The 16,744-nt window shown below is 43.8% G+C and overlaps 1 protein-coding gene across 5 annotated transcripts in view; it reads left to right on the top strand.

Annotated features, from left to right (window-relative positions):
* The window catches only part of LOC135388581 (cytosolic carboxypeptidase 1-like), a 79,258-nt gene that overhangs the window by 12,698 nt on the left and 49,816 nt on the right, over nucleotides 1-16,744 (top strand). For all 5 annotated transcript variants that reach the window (XM_064618205.1, XM_064618204.1, XM_064618202.1 and 2 more), the window contains exons 7-11: nucleotides 4,141-4,269; nucleotides 11,380-11,535; nucleotides 13,932-14,171; nucleotides 14,264-14,349; nucleotides 15,433-15,537. In XM_064618205.1, the coding sequence (XP_064474275.1) occupies nucleotides 4,141-4,269; nucleotides 11,380-11,535; nucleotides 13,932-14,171; nucleotides 14,264-14,349; nucleotides 15,433-15,537 (716 nt within the window). The remainder of the gene's footprint in view (nucleotides 1-4,140; nucleotides 4,270-11,379; nucleotides 11,536-13,931; nucleotides 14,172-14,263; nucleotides 14,350-15,432; nucleotides 15,538-16,744) is intronic.

Raw genomic sequence — 16,744 nt, 5'->3', positions numbered from 1 at the left:
TGAAACCATACACCCAGTATTTTAATTTCCTTTACTTGTTCAATTGGCCGCAAATCTAAGATTAAGGAGGGCACGACGTCTAGCTTTTTGTTAATTGGTCGAAAAACGATAAATTTTGTCTTCTCTACATTGGCTTATAACCGGTTAGAGACCAACCAAGATGACAGTTTCTCTAAATAACAGTTTGCCTGGTTGCATATATACTGTAAGTTACTATGTGAGAAAAATATATGAGTATCGTCAGCATATAACGTTATATCAAGGGTGCCTGGGATGTTTACTATGTCATTAATGTAAAGGAGAAAGTGGGTGGGTCCTAAAATAGATCCTTGCGGAACTCCGTATTGGATTAGCCGTTTATCAGAATGAAAGCCGTGTACCGTTACGTACTGAGAGCGAGATTCCAAGTAGCGTTTTACAAGTTTGTTTGCTTTACCTTGTATGCCGGAGCGGTAGCACTTGTCTAGCAGAATGTCGTATAGAATCAAACTCTTTCCTAATGTCAAGAAATACTCCTAGAGTAAATAACTGATTTTCAATATTTTGCACAATTTTTTCTTTGACACGTAGTAATGCCTGTTCTGTTGATTTTCCTTTTTGAAAGCCGTATTGCATTGGGGATAGTATAATATTGTATTTAAAAAGATACTCTGAAAACCTATTATTAATCACTCTCTCAATAATGTTTGAAAACGTGGGGAGGACAGAGATAGGTCTGTAGTTGTTCAAATCATTTATACTTCCCCCTTTACCGATAATAGTTACTCTTGCTATTTTTAGTGCATTCGGAAAAACTCCAGTTTGTAATATACAATTGCACATGTAAGAGAGCTGCTCACATATCAGCTGGGTTACATATTTGATCGGAACAGCCTTGGGCCCATCTGCGCCGGTTGCAGAGGAATTGTCTAAACCACGTATGATACGTTCTATCTCGTGAGAAGTCGTGGGAGATAGGAATATTGATGCTTCAGGGGGATGGGGGGGGGGGGGGGAGCAGAAAACCGATAACTGGAAGATTGATTTACGGAAGGTGCTCCCACTTTAACCAGGTGGTTGTTTATCTTATCAGCTAGGCGTAGACCAGAATAAGATTCCCCACCAATTTGCATCGCTTCTGGGACAGGCTGTGTAGTACTGCCGAAAGCAAGGTTGTTGATGGTTCTCCATACCTTTGTAGGGTCGTTTTTAATATTTATAAAAAGTACTTTCCGTAATACTCTTCTTTTGCCTTCTTAAGATCAGCAGTTAGCCTATTGCGAACATGCTTGAATTCACACCATAATGCAGTATTCCGTGTTTTTAAAAACCTTTGGAAGAGTGCATTTTCTGCTTGATACGCTGATAAAGAAGGTTATTTACCCACAGTTTTCTTATGTTTCTAGACTGTCTAGACAGCTCACGTACAGGAAAAGCTTCGTCATAACACTTCATAAAGTTTCCAAGAAATATAGTGTATAGTGCATTCGGATCAGTTTCGTTGTAATATGAATCCCAGTGTATGCTCGAGACACGTGAATAAAAATCATCTAGCGATGTGGCACTAATAATGCGATCGTATCTAGTGAGTTGTCGAGTATGTGCCGGTATGTTAGTTGAATTCTTTAAAAAGCAAAAAATTGGCAAGTGATCACTTAAGTAGACACTGAACACTCCCGACAACACTGGTGTGTTCTTACTGATGCAAACGTCAAGCAATGTATTAGATGAGGGGCGAGTAGGTAAAGAAATGTTGTTCAAGCAACCGAATGATTCGATGAGCTCTTCAAAATCTTTCCTAGCAATGCAATTTCCTAACAGATCAATATTGACATCCCCTACAATCAGTACATGTAGTTTTACTGATTCTGCATATAAGAAGATAGGTTCCATATGGTTTAAAAATGCGTTACGATTTGCGGACAGTAAACTGTCGCAAAAATAACACCAGATGTCTGTATATCACTAATGCTTCCACATCATTATTTATTAAACTCAATGCATCACAGTTAGTGAAATGCAGACACGTGTATATAGCGATGCCGCTGCCACGCTTATCCGTTCTGCCTTTAGATATACATTGATAGTCAGAAAAAGTTACTGGCACATCATCACTGTTGAACCATGTTTCCGTGAAAGCAAGTATGTCAAAATTAAACTTTAATGAGTTAAGAAACGTTTCAACACTTTCATGCTTAGCAACCAAGCTTTGTGCATTAAGGTGACAGACAGACAAACAATTTCGCACTCTTACTGCAAGTCTACAAAGAGAGACAGGCTCAGTATAAGAATGACTTGGACCCTGTAACATGTGGAACAAAAACCGTGGGGTTATACTTTGTCTAGATCTCTTTCCTTCAAGATTTTCAATGCTTGACTTAACTCCGATTTGCGCACTTATATTATAAGTGCGCAATTATAACAGTACATCTACTTTGTGGGTACTTAAATTTGCGAATTTTTGGTGATCGTGAAAAACGCGAAAAATCATTCCATGCAAAAAAAAAAAACTTTTGCAGTACTGCACGTTATGTTGTAATTGACAAAATTTTGAAAGGTTTATGTTGTGAATTTTGAAGGGGCAGCAACATAAATGTTGATATGTAGTAGAATCTTCATAAGATGATCGCAGAACTTTTTAAAAGTCCACGCTGGAATGAATTATTCTCAATGCATTATGTTTTGGGATAGTGCAAACACTTTTCTCTCTCTGTGGCTCAGCTGTGCCATGTAGGGACCTCTCCCTCTCCCAGTACACCATCACTGGCTAGCATCACGACATGCGTTGTGGGCAACACAAACCGAATCAGTTGTGTTCATAGCAGGTGACAATCTTTTGCCTTGCTGATGAAGGATGTTTGGGGGGCAGACTGAATAGAAGCACAGAAAACTAGCAGTACGTGCCTGCACCTTTTGCTGGTTTCTTTTACCTTTGGACATATGTCAGGGATGGAGTAAATGCTGTTTTGGGGATTTTTGTTTTGTAAAGCTCGTTTGTCCTATGTAAAGTGCATGCTCCCTATGGTGGCCTGATGGGAAGGTAAAATTATTTGGTTGCATTGTGATTTTCGTCGTATTACATTTTGCTCTTATGAAGTGTGACTGGACCATTTATTGCTAGTAATTTAATACAGAAGGTACAGTTGCCTGTGGAATGTTGGTCCTATTATGTGTGGTGCGTGACAACACTGTATTGTATCATTATCACATTATTGAATTGGAAAATAAACAAAGAAGTGGCATGCACTCGTGCTTTTAAGATAAAGCGTTACTTGTGTCTGCTGTCAACCAGGCTGGCATATCCTGATGATCCTTGAAACCCGAATCTTTTAGTTGCAACTAGGGGCAACATTCTGTGCAGTATGGGGAACATTGTGGGTAAAATTTCTAGCAGGAAGGTTGAGGGAGTCACATATTACTTGTAAGGCTTGCAAGTCTAGTAAGGACTTTCTCAACACAGCTTTGAATAAGTTGCTCGCCGTACTTGTAAGATCGTGACGGAAATACCCTTCTCTGCATTCTTGCTCCAAGTGTACTTCTGCCTCGTCCACCTTGTTTGCTAGATATTATACTGATTGTTCAAGTCTGTCATGAAGTGTGGACTCTGCACGGAAATGTGTCACACATTTAAATTCTTTTGAGATGCTTGGTTCTCTGTAGTTCTGTCCTTTCAGTGTCCTCTACGCTCAACTCAGCTATTCTTTTTTATTATTATTTCTCTTTCAATATTCTATATTGTGAGGATCAGGAGCACTTCCCATGCAGTAGATAAGCAAGCATACTGCAAGTAGATAAGAATTGAGAGCATTACAAATGCAGTAGAAGTTATTCCAACGTAATTAAAATTTCATAACAGTTGCTTAAAAGGCACATTATTACGAATGGTTGTACTTGGGTGCTTTGAAACACTGCATCAGCTAATGGTTCTTTTTTGCACCGAATGCAAAGGTGAGACCACATGGAGAGCAGCACTCAATTTTAAAAGTGCCTGTTGAAGAAGAACTCAGTTGACAACTTTGCAGTCTTGTTTCTCGTAGTGTAAATTGAGGGAATACTAGAGGCCACCACTTCAATGCTACGACTAAATTCAATTAAATAATTAGTAATGAAGCCTTTCCATATTCCCAAATGGTTTACTTGTGTCCTTCTGTTCTCTTGTAGAAGTTAATGCTACCCTTCTTGGCAAGGAAGGTGTGATCCCTCAGCTACTTGGACTTTTGAATGACCACCGTACAGTATCATTGTTCACAGCTCAAGTACTCGAATGCTTGGCATGGGCTACACGATCAAGTAAGCATCTTCTTTGATGCAAGCATAATGTAGATAGCTTGCCTCTGTGCAGTGTTGCTAATACATGTTTTGTTGCACTTTGTGTAAGTCATGGATTCTCGAGGCTTGTCAGATCGAGGCTTTGCAAAATTGTAGTGAGCTACAGATGTTTTTTACTGGCAATATTGATACTAGGGTAACCTACAGTACATTACTAACTCCTCCTTCACTGTGAGATACGTTGATGGTCAAAGGTTAAGAAAGGTGAGTGTGTGCACCCTTCCAGGTAGCTGATTCTCAGGAAACTAAGCTATAAAGGAAAAAAGAGATAGGGTTGTTTGGTATCTTGGGGTAAGCCCATCATGGCTGGACGTGTTGCAAAGGCAAAAGGTTGAAATGAGTATCGTCTCCATGGAATGCCTCCAACAGGAAGTGATGTCTGTTGACATGTTGGGCATGTCTAGGAAGGCCTCAAATTTCTTAGCATTTGAACTATGCCCACATCTCTTGCCCACATTGTGTAGTTCCAATGTCAGTGAGCAATTTTTCTTACTTATTACTGGCCTTCATATGGATGTGATCTCTCTTGTTCGGTACTCTGTGTGGCTGGTTTACATCTAGTGGCATGTGCTAAAACTAGGATCACATTTTTGTTTTTGTGTAGCAATGTGTATTATTTATGCATTGAAATAAAATCCAAAAAAAGTATTTTTAAGCTCTTTGAAGCGTTTAGCTTAATTTCGTAGCTTCCAGCAGATCCTACACTTCCCCATTGTTGGAACAGGAAAATGGAAGTACTAATAGAAATAAATGCTGCATGTCAAATTGTGCTTCATACAAGATATAATCAAAGCGTTTCTGGACTAGGACTGTAAAAACAAAAGAACATACCTAATTTGAATTTGGCCATAACAACTCACGCAATGTAACGATAAACCACTCTGAGCAGTTCTGTGGTGCCACAGAATACTTCCCAGAAGTGGAATTTTTGGAGCATGTGAAGCACGTTCTTCAAGTAACGTAAATTGCAGAGGGTAATCCAACAATTAAGACAAGTACAACATTTAAACCCCAGCAACACCTAAGCAGTTGGCCTAGGCAAGGATGGCAGTTGGTAACACACCTGACCAATCAGAGAGGTGTGGATCCTACCACTGGCACTTGATGACTTTTCGTCAACTGCTTTTGTAGATCGGTGCCTGGGAGGTGGTAGGTGATTAATGTTGTATTTGTCCGCATTGTTGAATCAGCCACTTCAATTTACGTTACTACATGAAGAATTGCCGCCTGCCTCATTTTGTCCGCCTGCGTGAATGTGAGAGCGCATCGAAGAAAACATAATTATGTCAGTGTAGCATATGTTAAGTACAATATAAAGCAAGAGAGGACGTCTGTTCAAGGGTACTGAAAACCGTTTAATGGCTATGAAGATGGCGGAAGAATCTCAAGTCACGAGATCTGTGCCACGATTTTACGCGATATGATGTCATCTTTCTTTACACTCCCACCCCTGAATTGATGTCGATGTCACCCATGTCGATGAAGCAGATGAGAGACCCTAGCAATTAATCTTCGTCTGCCTCTAACTTGTGTAGCAGTTGAATTGGTCTACAGATAACTTTGCCCCCCGATATCCTGACCTGGCAAGATCGGATGCAGCCATCGGCGCTCTCTCTTGTACTTTCAACGCGGCCAAGGGGCCAAAACACCCGAGGCGCATCCTCCTTGGCTATGAGAACGATGTCCCCTGTCTTGATGCTGCACGATGAAAGTGGCCTGCGTATGTTCGTGGATCTCAGGTACAGGATATACTCCTTGGTCCATCTAGTTCAAAATGACTCCATCAAGCGCTCGCGGTACTTCCATCGTCGCCTCAGCTGGTTTGACGTCGAACGCAACTCGACTGCAGGCTCGTAGGGAAGGGCTGTAGTACATTTACCAACCAGGAAGTGCCCAGGCGTGAGCACGGAGAGATCGTCTGGATCCTCGGAAACATAAGTCAAGGGCCGTGAATTCAGAACGGCTTCCACCTTCGTGACAACAGTGGCAAGCTCGCTGTACGTTAGGGTGCTTTTTCCCAGTATCATCCGTAGACACACCTTGGCGCTTTTTATTAGGCGTTCCCAAAAGCCTCCCCACCAGGCAGCGCGCTCAACGATAAACTTCCAGCTGATCCGATGTACCGCAAGGAACCCATTCACATCTGGATCCTGCGACAGCTGGCCAACGGAAAGTTCACGGGACACACTCTTGAAGGTGCGGAAATTATCAGAGTATACTGTTCCTGGCACACCTCCCCTCGATACAAATCTCTTGAAGGCCTTCAAAAAGTCTTCGGCAGTCATAGATTCTGTGAGCTCTAAATGAACTGCCCTAGTTACGGTGCAAGTGAAGATGAGCATGTAACACTTTCTTGAAGCATTGCTCTCTCCATAGGGTGGTCTGTAAAAGAGTGGCCCAGCATAATCGGTTCCTGTCACATGAAATGGCGCTGCAGCTGATATTCGGTCCCGAGGCAGGGGACCAGCAATCTCAGTACACGCGCGGGCTTTCGCTCGCCGGCAAACGCGACAGCCGTGCACCACCCTCTTTACCACTTGCCGTCCTCGAATGACCCAGTAGGCCTCCCGTAGGTCAGTCAGTGTTCCTTGGATGCCAGCGTGCAACAACCGTAAGTGAGTCTGCCTGATAATCATGGCTGTGATAGGGTGGTCCAAGGGCAAGACTATAGGATGCTTGACTGCATCAGGAAAGACACCGTACTGGAGACGTCCTTGCATGCGGAGGATCCCTTCGTCGTCGTGAAACAAGGAGGCGTTCCGAAGAGAAGTGTGGGTGGTAGGCTGCAATCCAAAAGACTCACGCTGAGCATTTCTAATCCAATAGTGCTCTGCCGCATTAATCTCTTCTGAACTTGGCATACCCCTGTCCTTGAGAGAAGGGCTCCTGCTGTTGTGGACAAACCGTAGCACCCATGACGTAACCTGGAGCAGTCTGGAGAACGAGCTGTACTTTCGTACTTGCAGGATGGGCTCGTTGATCACTGTCATCACTGCGAGAACGTCGGGGGGTCTTAGCCTCGGAGTAGACATCTCCTGGAGCATTGGCTGTAGAGCGCCAACCTGGCGGCCAGGATTCAGGACTGCACAGCCAACTCGGGCCATTCCACCAACACGTAGTGTCCAGAAGGCGTCGGCATGACACACCCCTCGTCAAAAGGTCCGCAGGATTGTCGGGACCAGGACAGTGTCTCCATTGGCGGGTTTGCGTAGAAGATTGAATCTCAGCAACGCGGTTCCGTACAAAAGGTTTCCACGCCGAGGGAGATCCGTGGATCCAATGCAAAGCAACCTCGGAGTCTGTCCACAAGATGGCTTCCACATCTAAAACGAATAACGTCTGCCGAACAAACTTAAGCAGTCGTGAGGCTAGAATGGCGCCCATCAACTCGAGGCGTGGGAGGGACATTGCTTTCACCGGGGCGACTCTGGTTTTGGCCAGCAACAGACATGCTTCCAATAGGCCTTCGCCACGATGAGAAACCAAGTAAACAGCTGCTCCATAGGCCTTGGTGCTGGCATCGCCGAAAACATGCAGACTCCTCGCAACCTCCGTCAACGGAGCTGTGGCACCTGTTAGCTTTCGAGGTAGCCGGAAACGAGCCAGCGTAGGTACCTCTTGACACCAATTACTCCATACAGACCTTATGTTGTCAGGAAGGAGATCGTCCCACTGAAGCTTAGCAAGCCAGATGCCTTGCAGTAGGATCTTGGCCGTAATTACGAACGGTGCCACGTAGCCCAGAGGATCGAAAATCCGAGAAACAGCCTGAAGCACGTAACGCTTAGTGTCAACCGGACATTCCAGAAAATCGGATAATGATTTCATGGAGAGCTGTATCTCATCAGAGTCGATATCCCAATTGAGTCCGAGCACCTTTTTAAGGGAAGTGGTGGATGATGAAGCAGTGCCATCCGCTTGAAATAACTTCCACAGGGTGCTGTCTTTGCTGGTCCATTTGATGAGCTTCAACAAGGATGTCACCCGATTCACGGTAGAGCGTATTTCCTTCGTCAACGGAATCCACGCCGACAACCAGGTCATCCACATAAAAGCGACTTGATAGAAGAGAAGCCGTTCGAGGATATCGTGAAACCACAGATTGCAAATGATGTCGGATAGTGGCGGCCAACAAAAACGAGCTGGACTTTGCGCCGAATGGTACCCGCATCATTCTCCAAGTCTCAATAGGAGGCAAAGCCTCGTCTGCCTTCGGCGCAATGGCGTACCAACGAAAGCGCAAAGAATCGCGATCCTGTGGATCGAGTACGATCTGTAAAAACGCTTTTTCAACGTCAGCTGTAAGAGCTATTTGATATGCCCTGAACTGAAGGCGCAAATCTAGAACATCCGGGTTCAAGTTGGGTCCAGCGTTAAGAGCTTCATTTAAAGAGACTGCACCAGATGACTTTGACGAAGCGTCGAATACAATGCGTACTTTAGTCGTCTCCCGATCTCTTTGTATGACAGCATGATGAGGCATGTAATATATAGGCCCTCCACCGGTGTTCTCCGTCTCAGGTACGTGCTCCACATGTCCATTTAGCAGATAAAGACGAATCGTAGAGTCGTACTCTTCCATCAAACTGGGATCCGGTAGCAACTGATTCTGATTAGAGTGATGTGGGTGCAATTCCCGCAACCAACGCTCCACAACTTTTCATCAACTGCCATCTTTGGGACATTCTGAGATTCATGCTGGATCACCTCCACAGTGTCCTCCAGGTTCATCTTGGGGCAGGGCAAGAAGTCACAGATGCCAAATTTGGAAAGCACGGGAGATGAGAAGCAACAACCATGTTATTCTGGGCAAGAATATCGCGCACCATGAATGCCGTGTGTGCGGGAGCACTGTCAGTACCTTCGTGAAATCAGTTGTGGCCACTTGCGCCGAATGTCCTTCCTCAATTGACTCATAGTGTTGTAGTAGAACTGGAAGTTGACAGTCCTTTGATGACAAATTCATGATGCACAATACTGCAAATGATTCCGGACCTGCTAACGGAGGTCCTGGCACACAGTACTCCTTCAATTCGGGGGTAAGGATCCTCGGCACAAGCTTGATGAATTTGGCCTCCTATGACTTCTTTGTTTTCCCGGAGATGAAATTAAAACTTGAGGGTCGCCAATTTCGCACTGTGAGGATATCCAACGACAATCACAGAAGGTGCTTCACACGCTCCAAGAACAGGACTTCCAGAAAGCGTTCCAATGCTGGGGGGCGGTTTATCGCTGCACAGCAAGGAGAATTCTGCAAAGGGTATGGTGGCCAAATTTAATCAGGTATGTTCTTGTACCAGTCCTAGACCCAGAGCTGCTTTGGCATAGGACGTCCAGCGTTCAGGATTGCTGGTGTCACGGGGGCATCCCACATGTTAATGGAATAGGGAATTTGCTTTTTAGACCTAACTTACCGGGAAAATGCTGCTTGATAACCGCAGAACCCATCACCACAAAATATTTCGAGATAACATACTCAACAGAGGTGGCTTTTTGTGCTTCATGCAAGGCGTGTAAGCGAGTGGGTGTAAATCAGGTCCAGTTCTGATTTTGTTCTTCAGTTTTCATTTTACTCTGTTTGGTTTTACATGAGTTACGGTATTTTTCTATCTTATTTTCTCCTCTTCTACAGACTACAATCACATGTGCTTTCTTTCTAACAAAAAAGGTTCATGATGTGAAAGGTCGTTGAGGGCAGCCTCAAAGCACCTAGGAATCAGATGATTATGCAAAATGTAACCAGCATCCTGTGTACTATGTAGTTTCCCCTGTCATGCATTGTGCACGTGCTCTTGATGTGTTGCTATTCAATTAAGCTGTGCAAGTGTGTGCTACTATTCTGGCATCATTTGCTCACTAAACACAAGTTATTATGAAATACAACGACCAAAATGGTCATGGCAGGTGTGATGCCAACTCAATTATGGTTTTGTTGTGCGTGCCTGCCCATACAAAACACATTTTTAACCTTTCATCTACACAAGCAAGATTATAAATGGGGACACACACAAAACATTGGTGAAAGGCCTGTTGCCAAGTTTCTTAATTCGACACTCTCCAAATGGAAAGATATTTCAAAGAATCTTGTCTATAGCTCACTGCTTAGTCAGTACATGAGGCCACAAAACAAAATTTTACAATGCCAGCCAAAACAAGCTGTTCCTTATGGGACTATTCTCTAGCAGACAGATACTTCTATAAGGTGAGCAATATGTTCAAAGGCGTGTGGCATCACCAACATGCAGAAGCCATTTTCTGTCAGATGGAACAGTTTTATGTGGGAACAAAACATGGGAATTAGCCAGAAACACTGCTTGAATTCGGTGGCTTTTCAATATATTGAAAACATAGCGCGCTAAACGAAACTTCGAAATGTATTTGAACTAGCCGAAAGTATAAAATATCTGAGTTTGAATTAACAAATGTCTACTGCGTACCAGAATGCGGAAAATTCAGGCGTACTAGAACAAAGCGAAAGTGCCCATTGTAAGGCTTTCTTCTTTGGTATGCATACAGCATGATATGGTTGTATATCTGAGTATGTTGTATTGAAATAAGTGGTAACTGATGGCTGTGTTCACAAATAATTTATTTCTATGGATGAGGCACCTTGTTTTGTTGCATAATAACATAACAAAAAATGAGGTTATACAACATAGAAGATAAGCAAGTGAAGATCATTCCACACAGTGAATGGAAGTACTACACAAACAGAAATAACATGCCACACACTGTATGATAAGTTTTCGTCTAGTATCGTCTGGCATCTGGTAACAGTCAAGCATTACATACTATCATGACATGCTATTATGACATTACACTGGCAGTAACTGGACCATTATTGAAGGCCGCTTCAAAGCCGCTGTATCTGGTGTACAGTGGCACTGCTGCAGAAAGTATCCATTTAGTCAGTATGTCATTCTGGGAGGCACAACCCCAGAAGGAACTCTCCCAAGTTTTTTGTATTTTCAGCCATCAAGTTGCATAAAAAATTATATATTTATAGTGTATTATTCTATTACATATTATATTCATAAATGTGGCTCCAGATTATGCTCTTCTGGTTTTTAGAGAGAAATGTCCTGGAAATGTCGCAGCATGGACACTCCATCTTGTTGAACGTTTTGCACGATCTGTCTGCTGGAAAGGTAACGACACGGCACGAGAAGCTGTTGGTGCGAATGCTGAGAGCTGACTTGCAAGCACTGCTGCATATTGCCTTCTACAGTGAGTAACTGATGCTTACTTCTTGCACAGAACAAGCCATTTGTGTGTAACGCAGCTGAACCACAGCCATAAGAACAAAAAGAATGAAAGCCCATCTGGCATACAAGCTAGGAGATATGGTATGTCCTGCACACTAAATGTGCATGGCTTTTCGCCACTCACTACATCTATCTTCGTAACAAGCGTGATACAGACAAGGCTACATGGCTCCCTTTCCTAGTTCTATCCAAGTAAGTCTAGTCTTAAAGGGACCATGAAACGATTTTCGCGAATTCCAAGTACTCTGCAGGAAACCATTCACATGATCCCTCACTATCATACACACATCGACTTTTAAGTGTATTCAGCACAACGGGGACGCAATTATCAGACAGAAATAGCCGGGCGTGACCGCTGGATATATGCCTTCGATGTGGGCTTACATCATCGCCATCCAATTCTCTCAGCCAACTGTGAACGACGAGGAGGACACACCCCGCAGGACAACGTAGGTGCATGGTTTCGGTTTGAACAACAACGACGTCATATATCTGCCGTCGAAATCATTGGAAATATGGCGAAAGGCAAATTGTCAGCAATGAAGTAAGAGATTATGCGACACACACAGCGTCTATGGATCGTTCGGTACTCAGCAACTCGTAAAATGCCGCAGACGAAGGTATGTTCTGACGAAGAAGAAGTTTAAAGAGGAAAACGTGCTTCGGTAACCATGCTGACAGTCAACAGCTATATTACATTTCTCGTAAGATTTCGTGTCAACGGTTAGATACAATCTTTTCTCCAGGTCAAATTAAAACATATTTCATGGCGAAGTATGCGAGCTGGTTTGCAAAGTTTGCAGTTTGCTGGCAAAAGCCCATCCACGAATCGGCAACATGTTCTGTGAATGATGTCACGACCAGTTCGCCTCGGAGGTGGGCCGTAGCAGCTGCCGTTCACGCCTGTGGTTAATATAGAATATCTTCGCTATTTGAATCATTTTCAACTTCATATTTCGCAGAGTGAATGCTTTAGTACAGGGGAACAAATTAAAAATGATCGTGGGCTTGTCAAATATCTTTCATGGTCCCTTTAACAGTTGTTCAGCAAGCCACTCTTGTTGTGTGTCAAAACAAATCACCATGTGACTTTTCAATCACAAAACAAGTCTTGGAGCTGCACCCGGTAAACTGGTGGTTAGTGTTCTCGCCTCAGGTTGCATCATACTCTGAGAAAGGTGTTCCACGTTAGTTGGCTGCGTCATCTGTTGGGTGCACTCAAGTACATTCTATGTCCAAGGTCAAAGGTGTCACATACACGTACATAAGCAATTAGGAAAGTGGTTCATTCCTGCGGCGATTAACCGTAGGTAGATTAACCATAAAAGTACAGCATGCATTGCAGGAATATCTAGATTCTGAAACGTGCATATAACAGAAAAAGTGGGATGACGACGGTTAGCATCGTCTGCTATGATCATTTACTAGTGCAGAACGTGCCGCCCGATGACTATCATTTAACTTCAAATTGGTATCCTAGCTCAAATTTCAATAGATATTTTTATACTTGGAAATACAGTGGGAATGAATGACACGAGTGGCGCATACAACATTTGAGACCATATCGGGAGGAAGCCACAACACACAATTGCCGGGGTGGTAGGATGTACCCAATACCTGTTTCTCATATAGCAAGTTGTGGTCTGCTTAACAGCTTTTTGCTCAAGTAGACAGTGCTAATGTGGCTGGTGGATGAGTGGCAAAAGTGTGGCACAGGTTTTCCTTGGAGTTTTCAGGCCTGCTGTAATGCAGTCAACCCTTGATTTATCAACACCAACTGTTGCCACTGAAAATGTTCATAATTTGAAGTGTGCAGGAAAGAAAAGGCCCGAGGAGCGCTACAAACGAGGGAACTTTCCAGAGACGTTTATTTTCAGAAATACTGGACACGTCATGTTCCATATTCCATCTTTTTCTGACCTTTTGGTGACCGGAAAAAGCCTTGGGTTCTCGAATTCGTACCCACAAAATCTGTTCACTGTTCGGAAATCGAGGGTTCATAAAACTAGGGGAAAATATGTGGCAAATGTTTTGTTCCGCGGCATACCGTTCATAAAACGGGGGAGTTCATAAATCGAGGGTTCACAAATTGAGTGTTGATTGTACATGAAAGCCTAGCTTTGAGAATCATGAGCAAACATATGACAGCACTTTTCTAGTTTTGGTTTGTGTCCAGACTGTCACTGCTGTCTAATATGTGTTGTGAGAACTGGAACACAAGGGTAACATATTGCACACATGAAGAGGTAATGGTTACTCAGGTGCTCTCAAACTATTTGCAGCAAAAGCTATTCATGCAATCCACCATTGTGTAGCATGCACTGATGTAAGAGAAACCTGGTTTCTATTTGGTGGCAGAGGCTGGTCGAAGAGCCCTGCTGGAGGACATGACGCCAGAACGACTGTATTCCTGGTGTACAACTTTGCCATCCGGCCCACTCTGGAATCGTCTGATTGCATTGGCTTGCCTAACCATACAGAGATGCATGCCTCCATTGGAGCTCCCTGTGTCATCCATAGAGAGTCCTGTAGTATGCCCCCTCCAGCGACAACTGAAAGATACTGCCAGTGAGATACTGACCGAAGCTTCATTGCGGGGTATGAGGTTCGATTATCTTCTTACATTTGATTAGCTCCGATTAACTCTTCATTTTGCCTGCTAAAAGCATAATGTGCTCTATCTTGAGCAGTGGACGTCCACAGAGGCAGTCAAGATCAACTCTCATCTGGAACCACTTCATCCTCTGATCCAGACGTCGACTCAGATGATGGGGAGGTACGTAAGAAGTTTTCTAGGCACGATTGTTTACCGTAGAAGCTGAGTAGATGGCTAGCATGAGGTGTACCATATGCACGAAACCCGGGAATCATCAGAAGTATGTTTCTCCTTCACTTAACGTCCTCGACTGATGAGTGTTTCCTTGCATGGTGTAGCTTTTGTAGATTATTATGTAATTAAATTTTTGTAACATTTGGCCTAACCTGACACGGTATTAGACATTTTCTGCCACTTGTTAAGCGTGCCACTTGTTAAGCCGCTGTTTGACTAAGGTTGAACGCACAACTGCGTGACCCACGCAGATGCTAGCGCCGTGCAGCATTGAATGCTGAGTTTGTGGCTGGGTCCCCTGACAGCGGTGTTCAGCATGCTTGCTTGGGTGCTACGATTGTTTTTGGCTGCGCACCCCATATATTCAACATACGCCACTGACGGTGCTGCATGCTGGCAGGACCTAGTCTCAAACTGAGTGGCGAATGCTCTGTGGAGCTGGTGCCCTCGTGGGACACGCGCCTGCGTGTTACCGTTATGTCTGACAGCGGCTGTATGTTGAATATTGCTTTCATATAGCGCAGCACATCACCCTTGTCGCAGATGCTGCAGGAGTAGTGAACGTAAACTCTTGCTGTGTTGGTTTCATTGCAGACGCATAAATGCCAGCCTTTTCTTCATATGTTCCTGGTAAATGCTAGAGTCAAACTTAATCAACTAGCCCAATTCCACCAGACCCTGTGGATCATTGGTTGGTAACATGTTTGCTTACTGACCCCCAAGAGTGCAGGACTGATCTCGGCAGAATATGCCATAAAAATGGCGGCATAGTACAGGTTGTTTCGATATGCCATCTTCCACGAGGGCTATTAAATAAAGTGTGCTGCGTGCTGAGATTTCAGAGTGCATTAAAGAAGCCTCAGGTGGGCAGAATTATTCCACCGTCCGACCATGGTGGCTGTGCTCAAGATCATAGATGTCAGTGTAAAACACCAAATTCTTGTACTGCTGCTACTCTGCTGTGCTTACTTCACATTCTTTTGTGACTAATGTTTTGTCTTATACTGTATGATGTTTCTGTTGCTTCAGCCAGATATTGTCAAAGAGAATCCACCAATACGTCATGACACAGGACTCAGTGTTGGGACTTGTGTCCAATTCTTTCCTGAAATGGAATTTAAAGGTGCTTCACTGGTAAGCAAAATCAGAAGGCTCTTCCTGTTGTATCCTTGTAACTATTGGTCATGCTAGTCTTCCTGTGGTGTGTTCGGGCTTGATATTTTTGCTAATAATGTTGCAAGTAAAGGCTAAACCACATGGAGCAATTTTTTAGAGTGATGCCTGCTAGCATGACGTTCATAAACATGTACGAAACCATTAAATACAGTCAAACCTTGATATAATGAAATGCTATATAATGAAATTTGTGGTACTGGGAAATAATTTGTATTGCCTGACACAATTGGCTGCCATATTTTGTCAGGCTCGACGCAACGAAATACTATTCGGTACATCACGAAAGAAACCATGTTCCGCGTGAGTTTTGTTATAGGTACTGCATCTCGGAGGTTCGACTGATCATGACATGTGGCGCACCCCGCATTACAAAAGCACACCTTGTACCGACCAGAAGTAAGAGTGTATTCAATACTGACAAAAGAGGCAAAAACCATGTCTGTAGGGAGCATAATGGGCACGATGACTGCACACCACACTCTGTGTATTATGTCATCGTCTTCATTGCTGCTTTTCGTTTTTTATAATCAGTTTACGCAGACAGATCGTGCCCTCTTCACTTTTCCGAAAGAACCGCTTCAGTGGCACCACTGCAGGTATGTCCTGATTGGTGCTTTGTGCTGTTTTCGGTGTCGTGCTGGCCAACAACGGCACAAATCTGGCAGAGTAGGTCGCTCGCGATGTCACGGATGAAACAAAGAGGCCGGAGTCACTGACTTGCCGTACGACAAAAAAGTCCACTAGTTGTCGCTACATGTGGTTTAGCCTTAACAGGATACACAGCACATACTGTTGTACGGCACCCTGTGGATTTTACACACAGGCTACTTCTGGCACGTACAATCTATGCAGGCTAATTCTAGCTGTCGTCTGTTCTCGGCCTATAGAGATCTGTTGTCTTCTTACCCGATGCCACCCTACGTGGCAATACTACTAGTATCTCCAACATGCGAGGCATTTAGGCAAACAGTTTCAGCTTCCATTGCTTTGCTATTGTATTCTAATTGTGCCCACACATAAATGCATCAGCAGGCAGGGTACTTCTCTATTGTTCCTTTGTATCAAACAAACTTCACTCCTACGGGCACATTTTGCACTCCCTATAAATTACACTTGTTTTTAATGTTACGCGGCTCAGTCATAAGTATTACATCGCTGCTTTTCA

Source organism: Ornithodoros turicata, chromosome 3 (genome assembly GCF_037126465.1).
Source record: "Ornithodoros turicata isolate Travis chromosome 3, ASM3712646v1, whole genome shotgun sequence".
Classification (NCBI taxonomy): Eukaryota; Metazoa; Arthropoda; class Arachnida; order Ixodida; family Argasidae; genus Ornithodoros; species Ornithodoros turicata.
The sequence above is the reverse complement of the archived record's forward strand: the minus strand, read 5'-3'. Positions and strand labels throughout refer to the sequence as shown.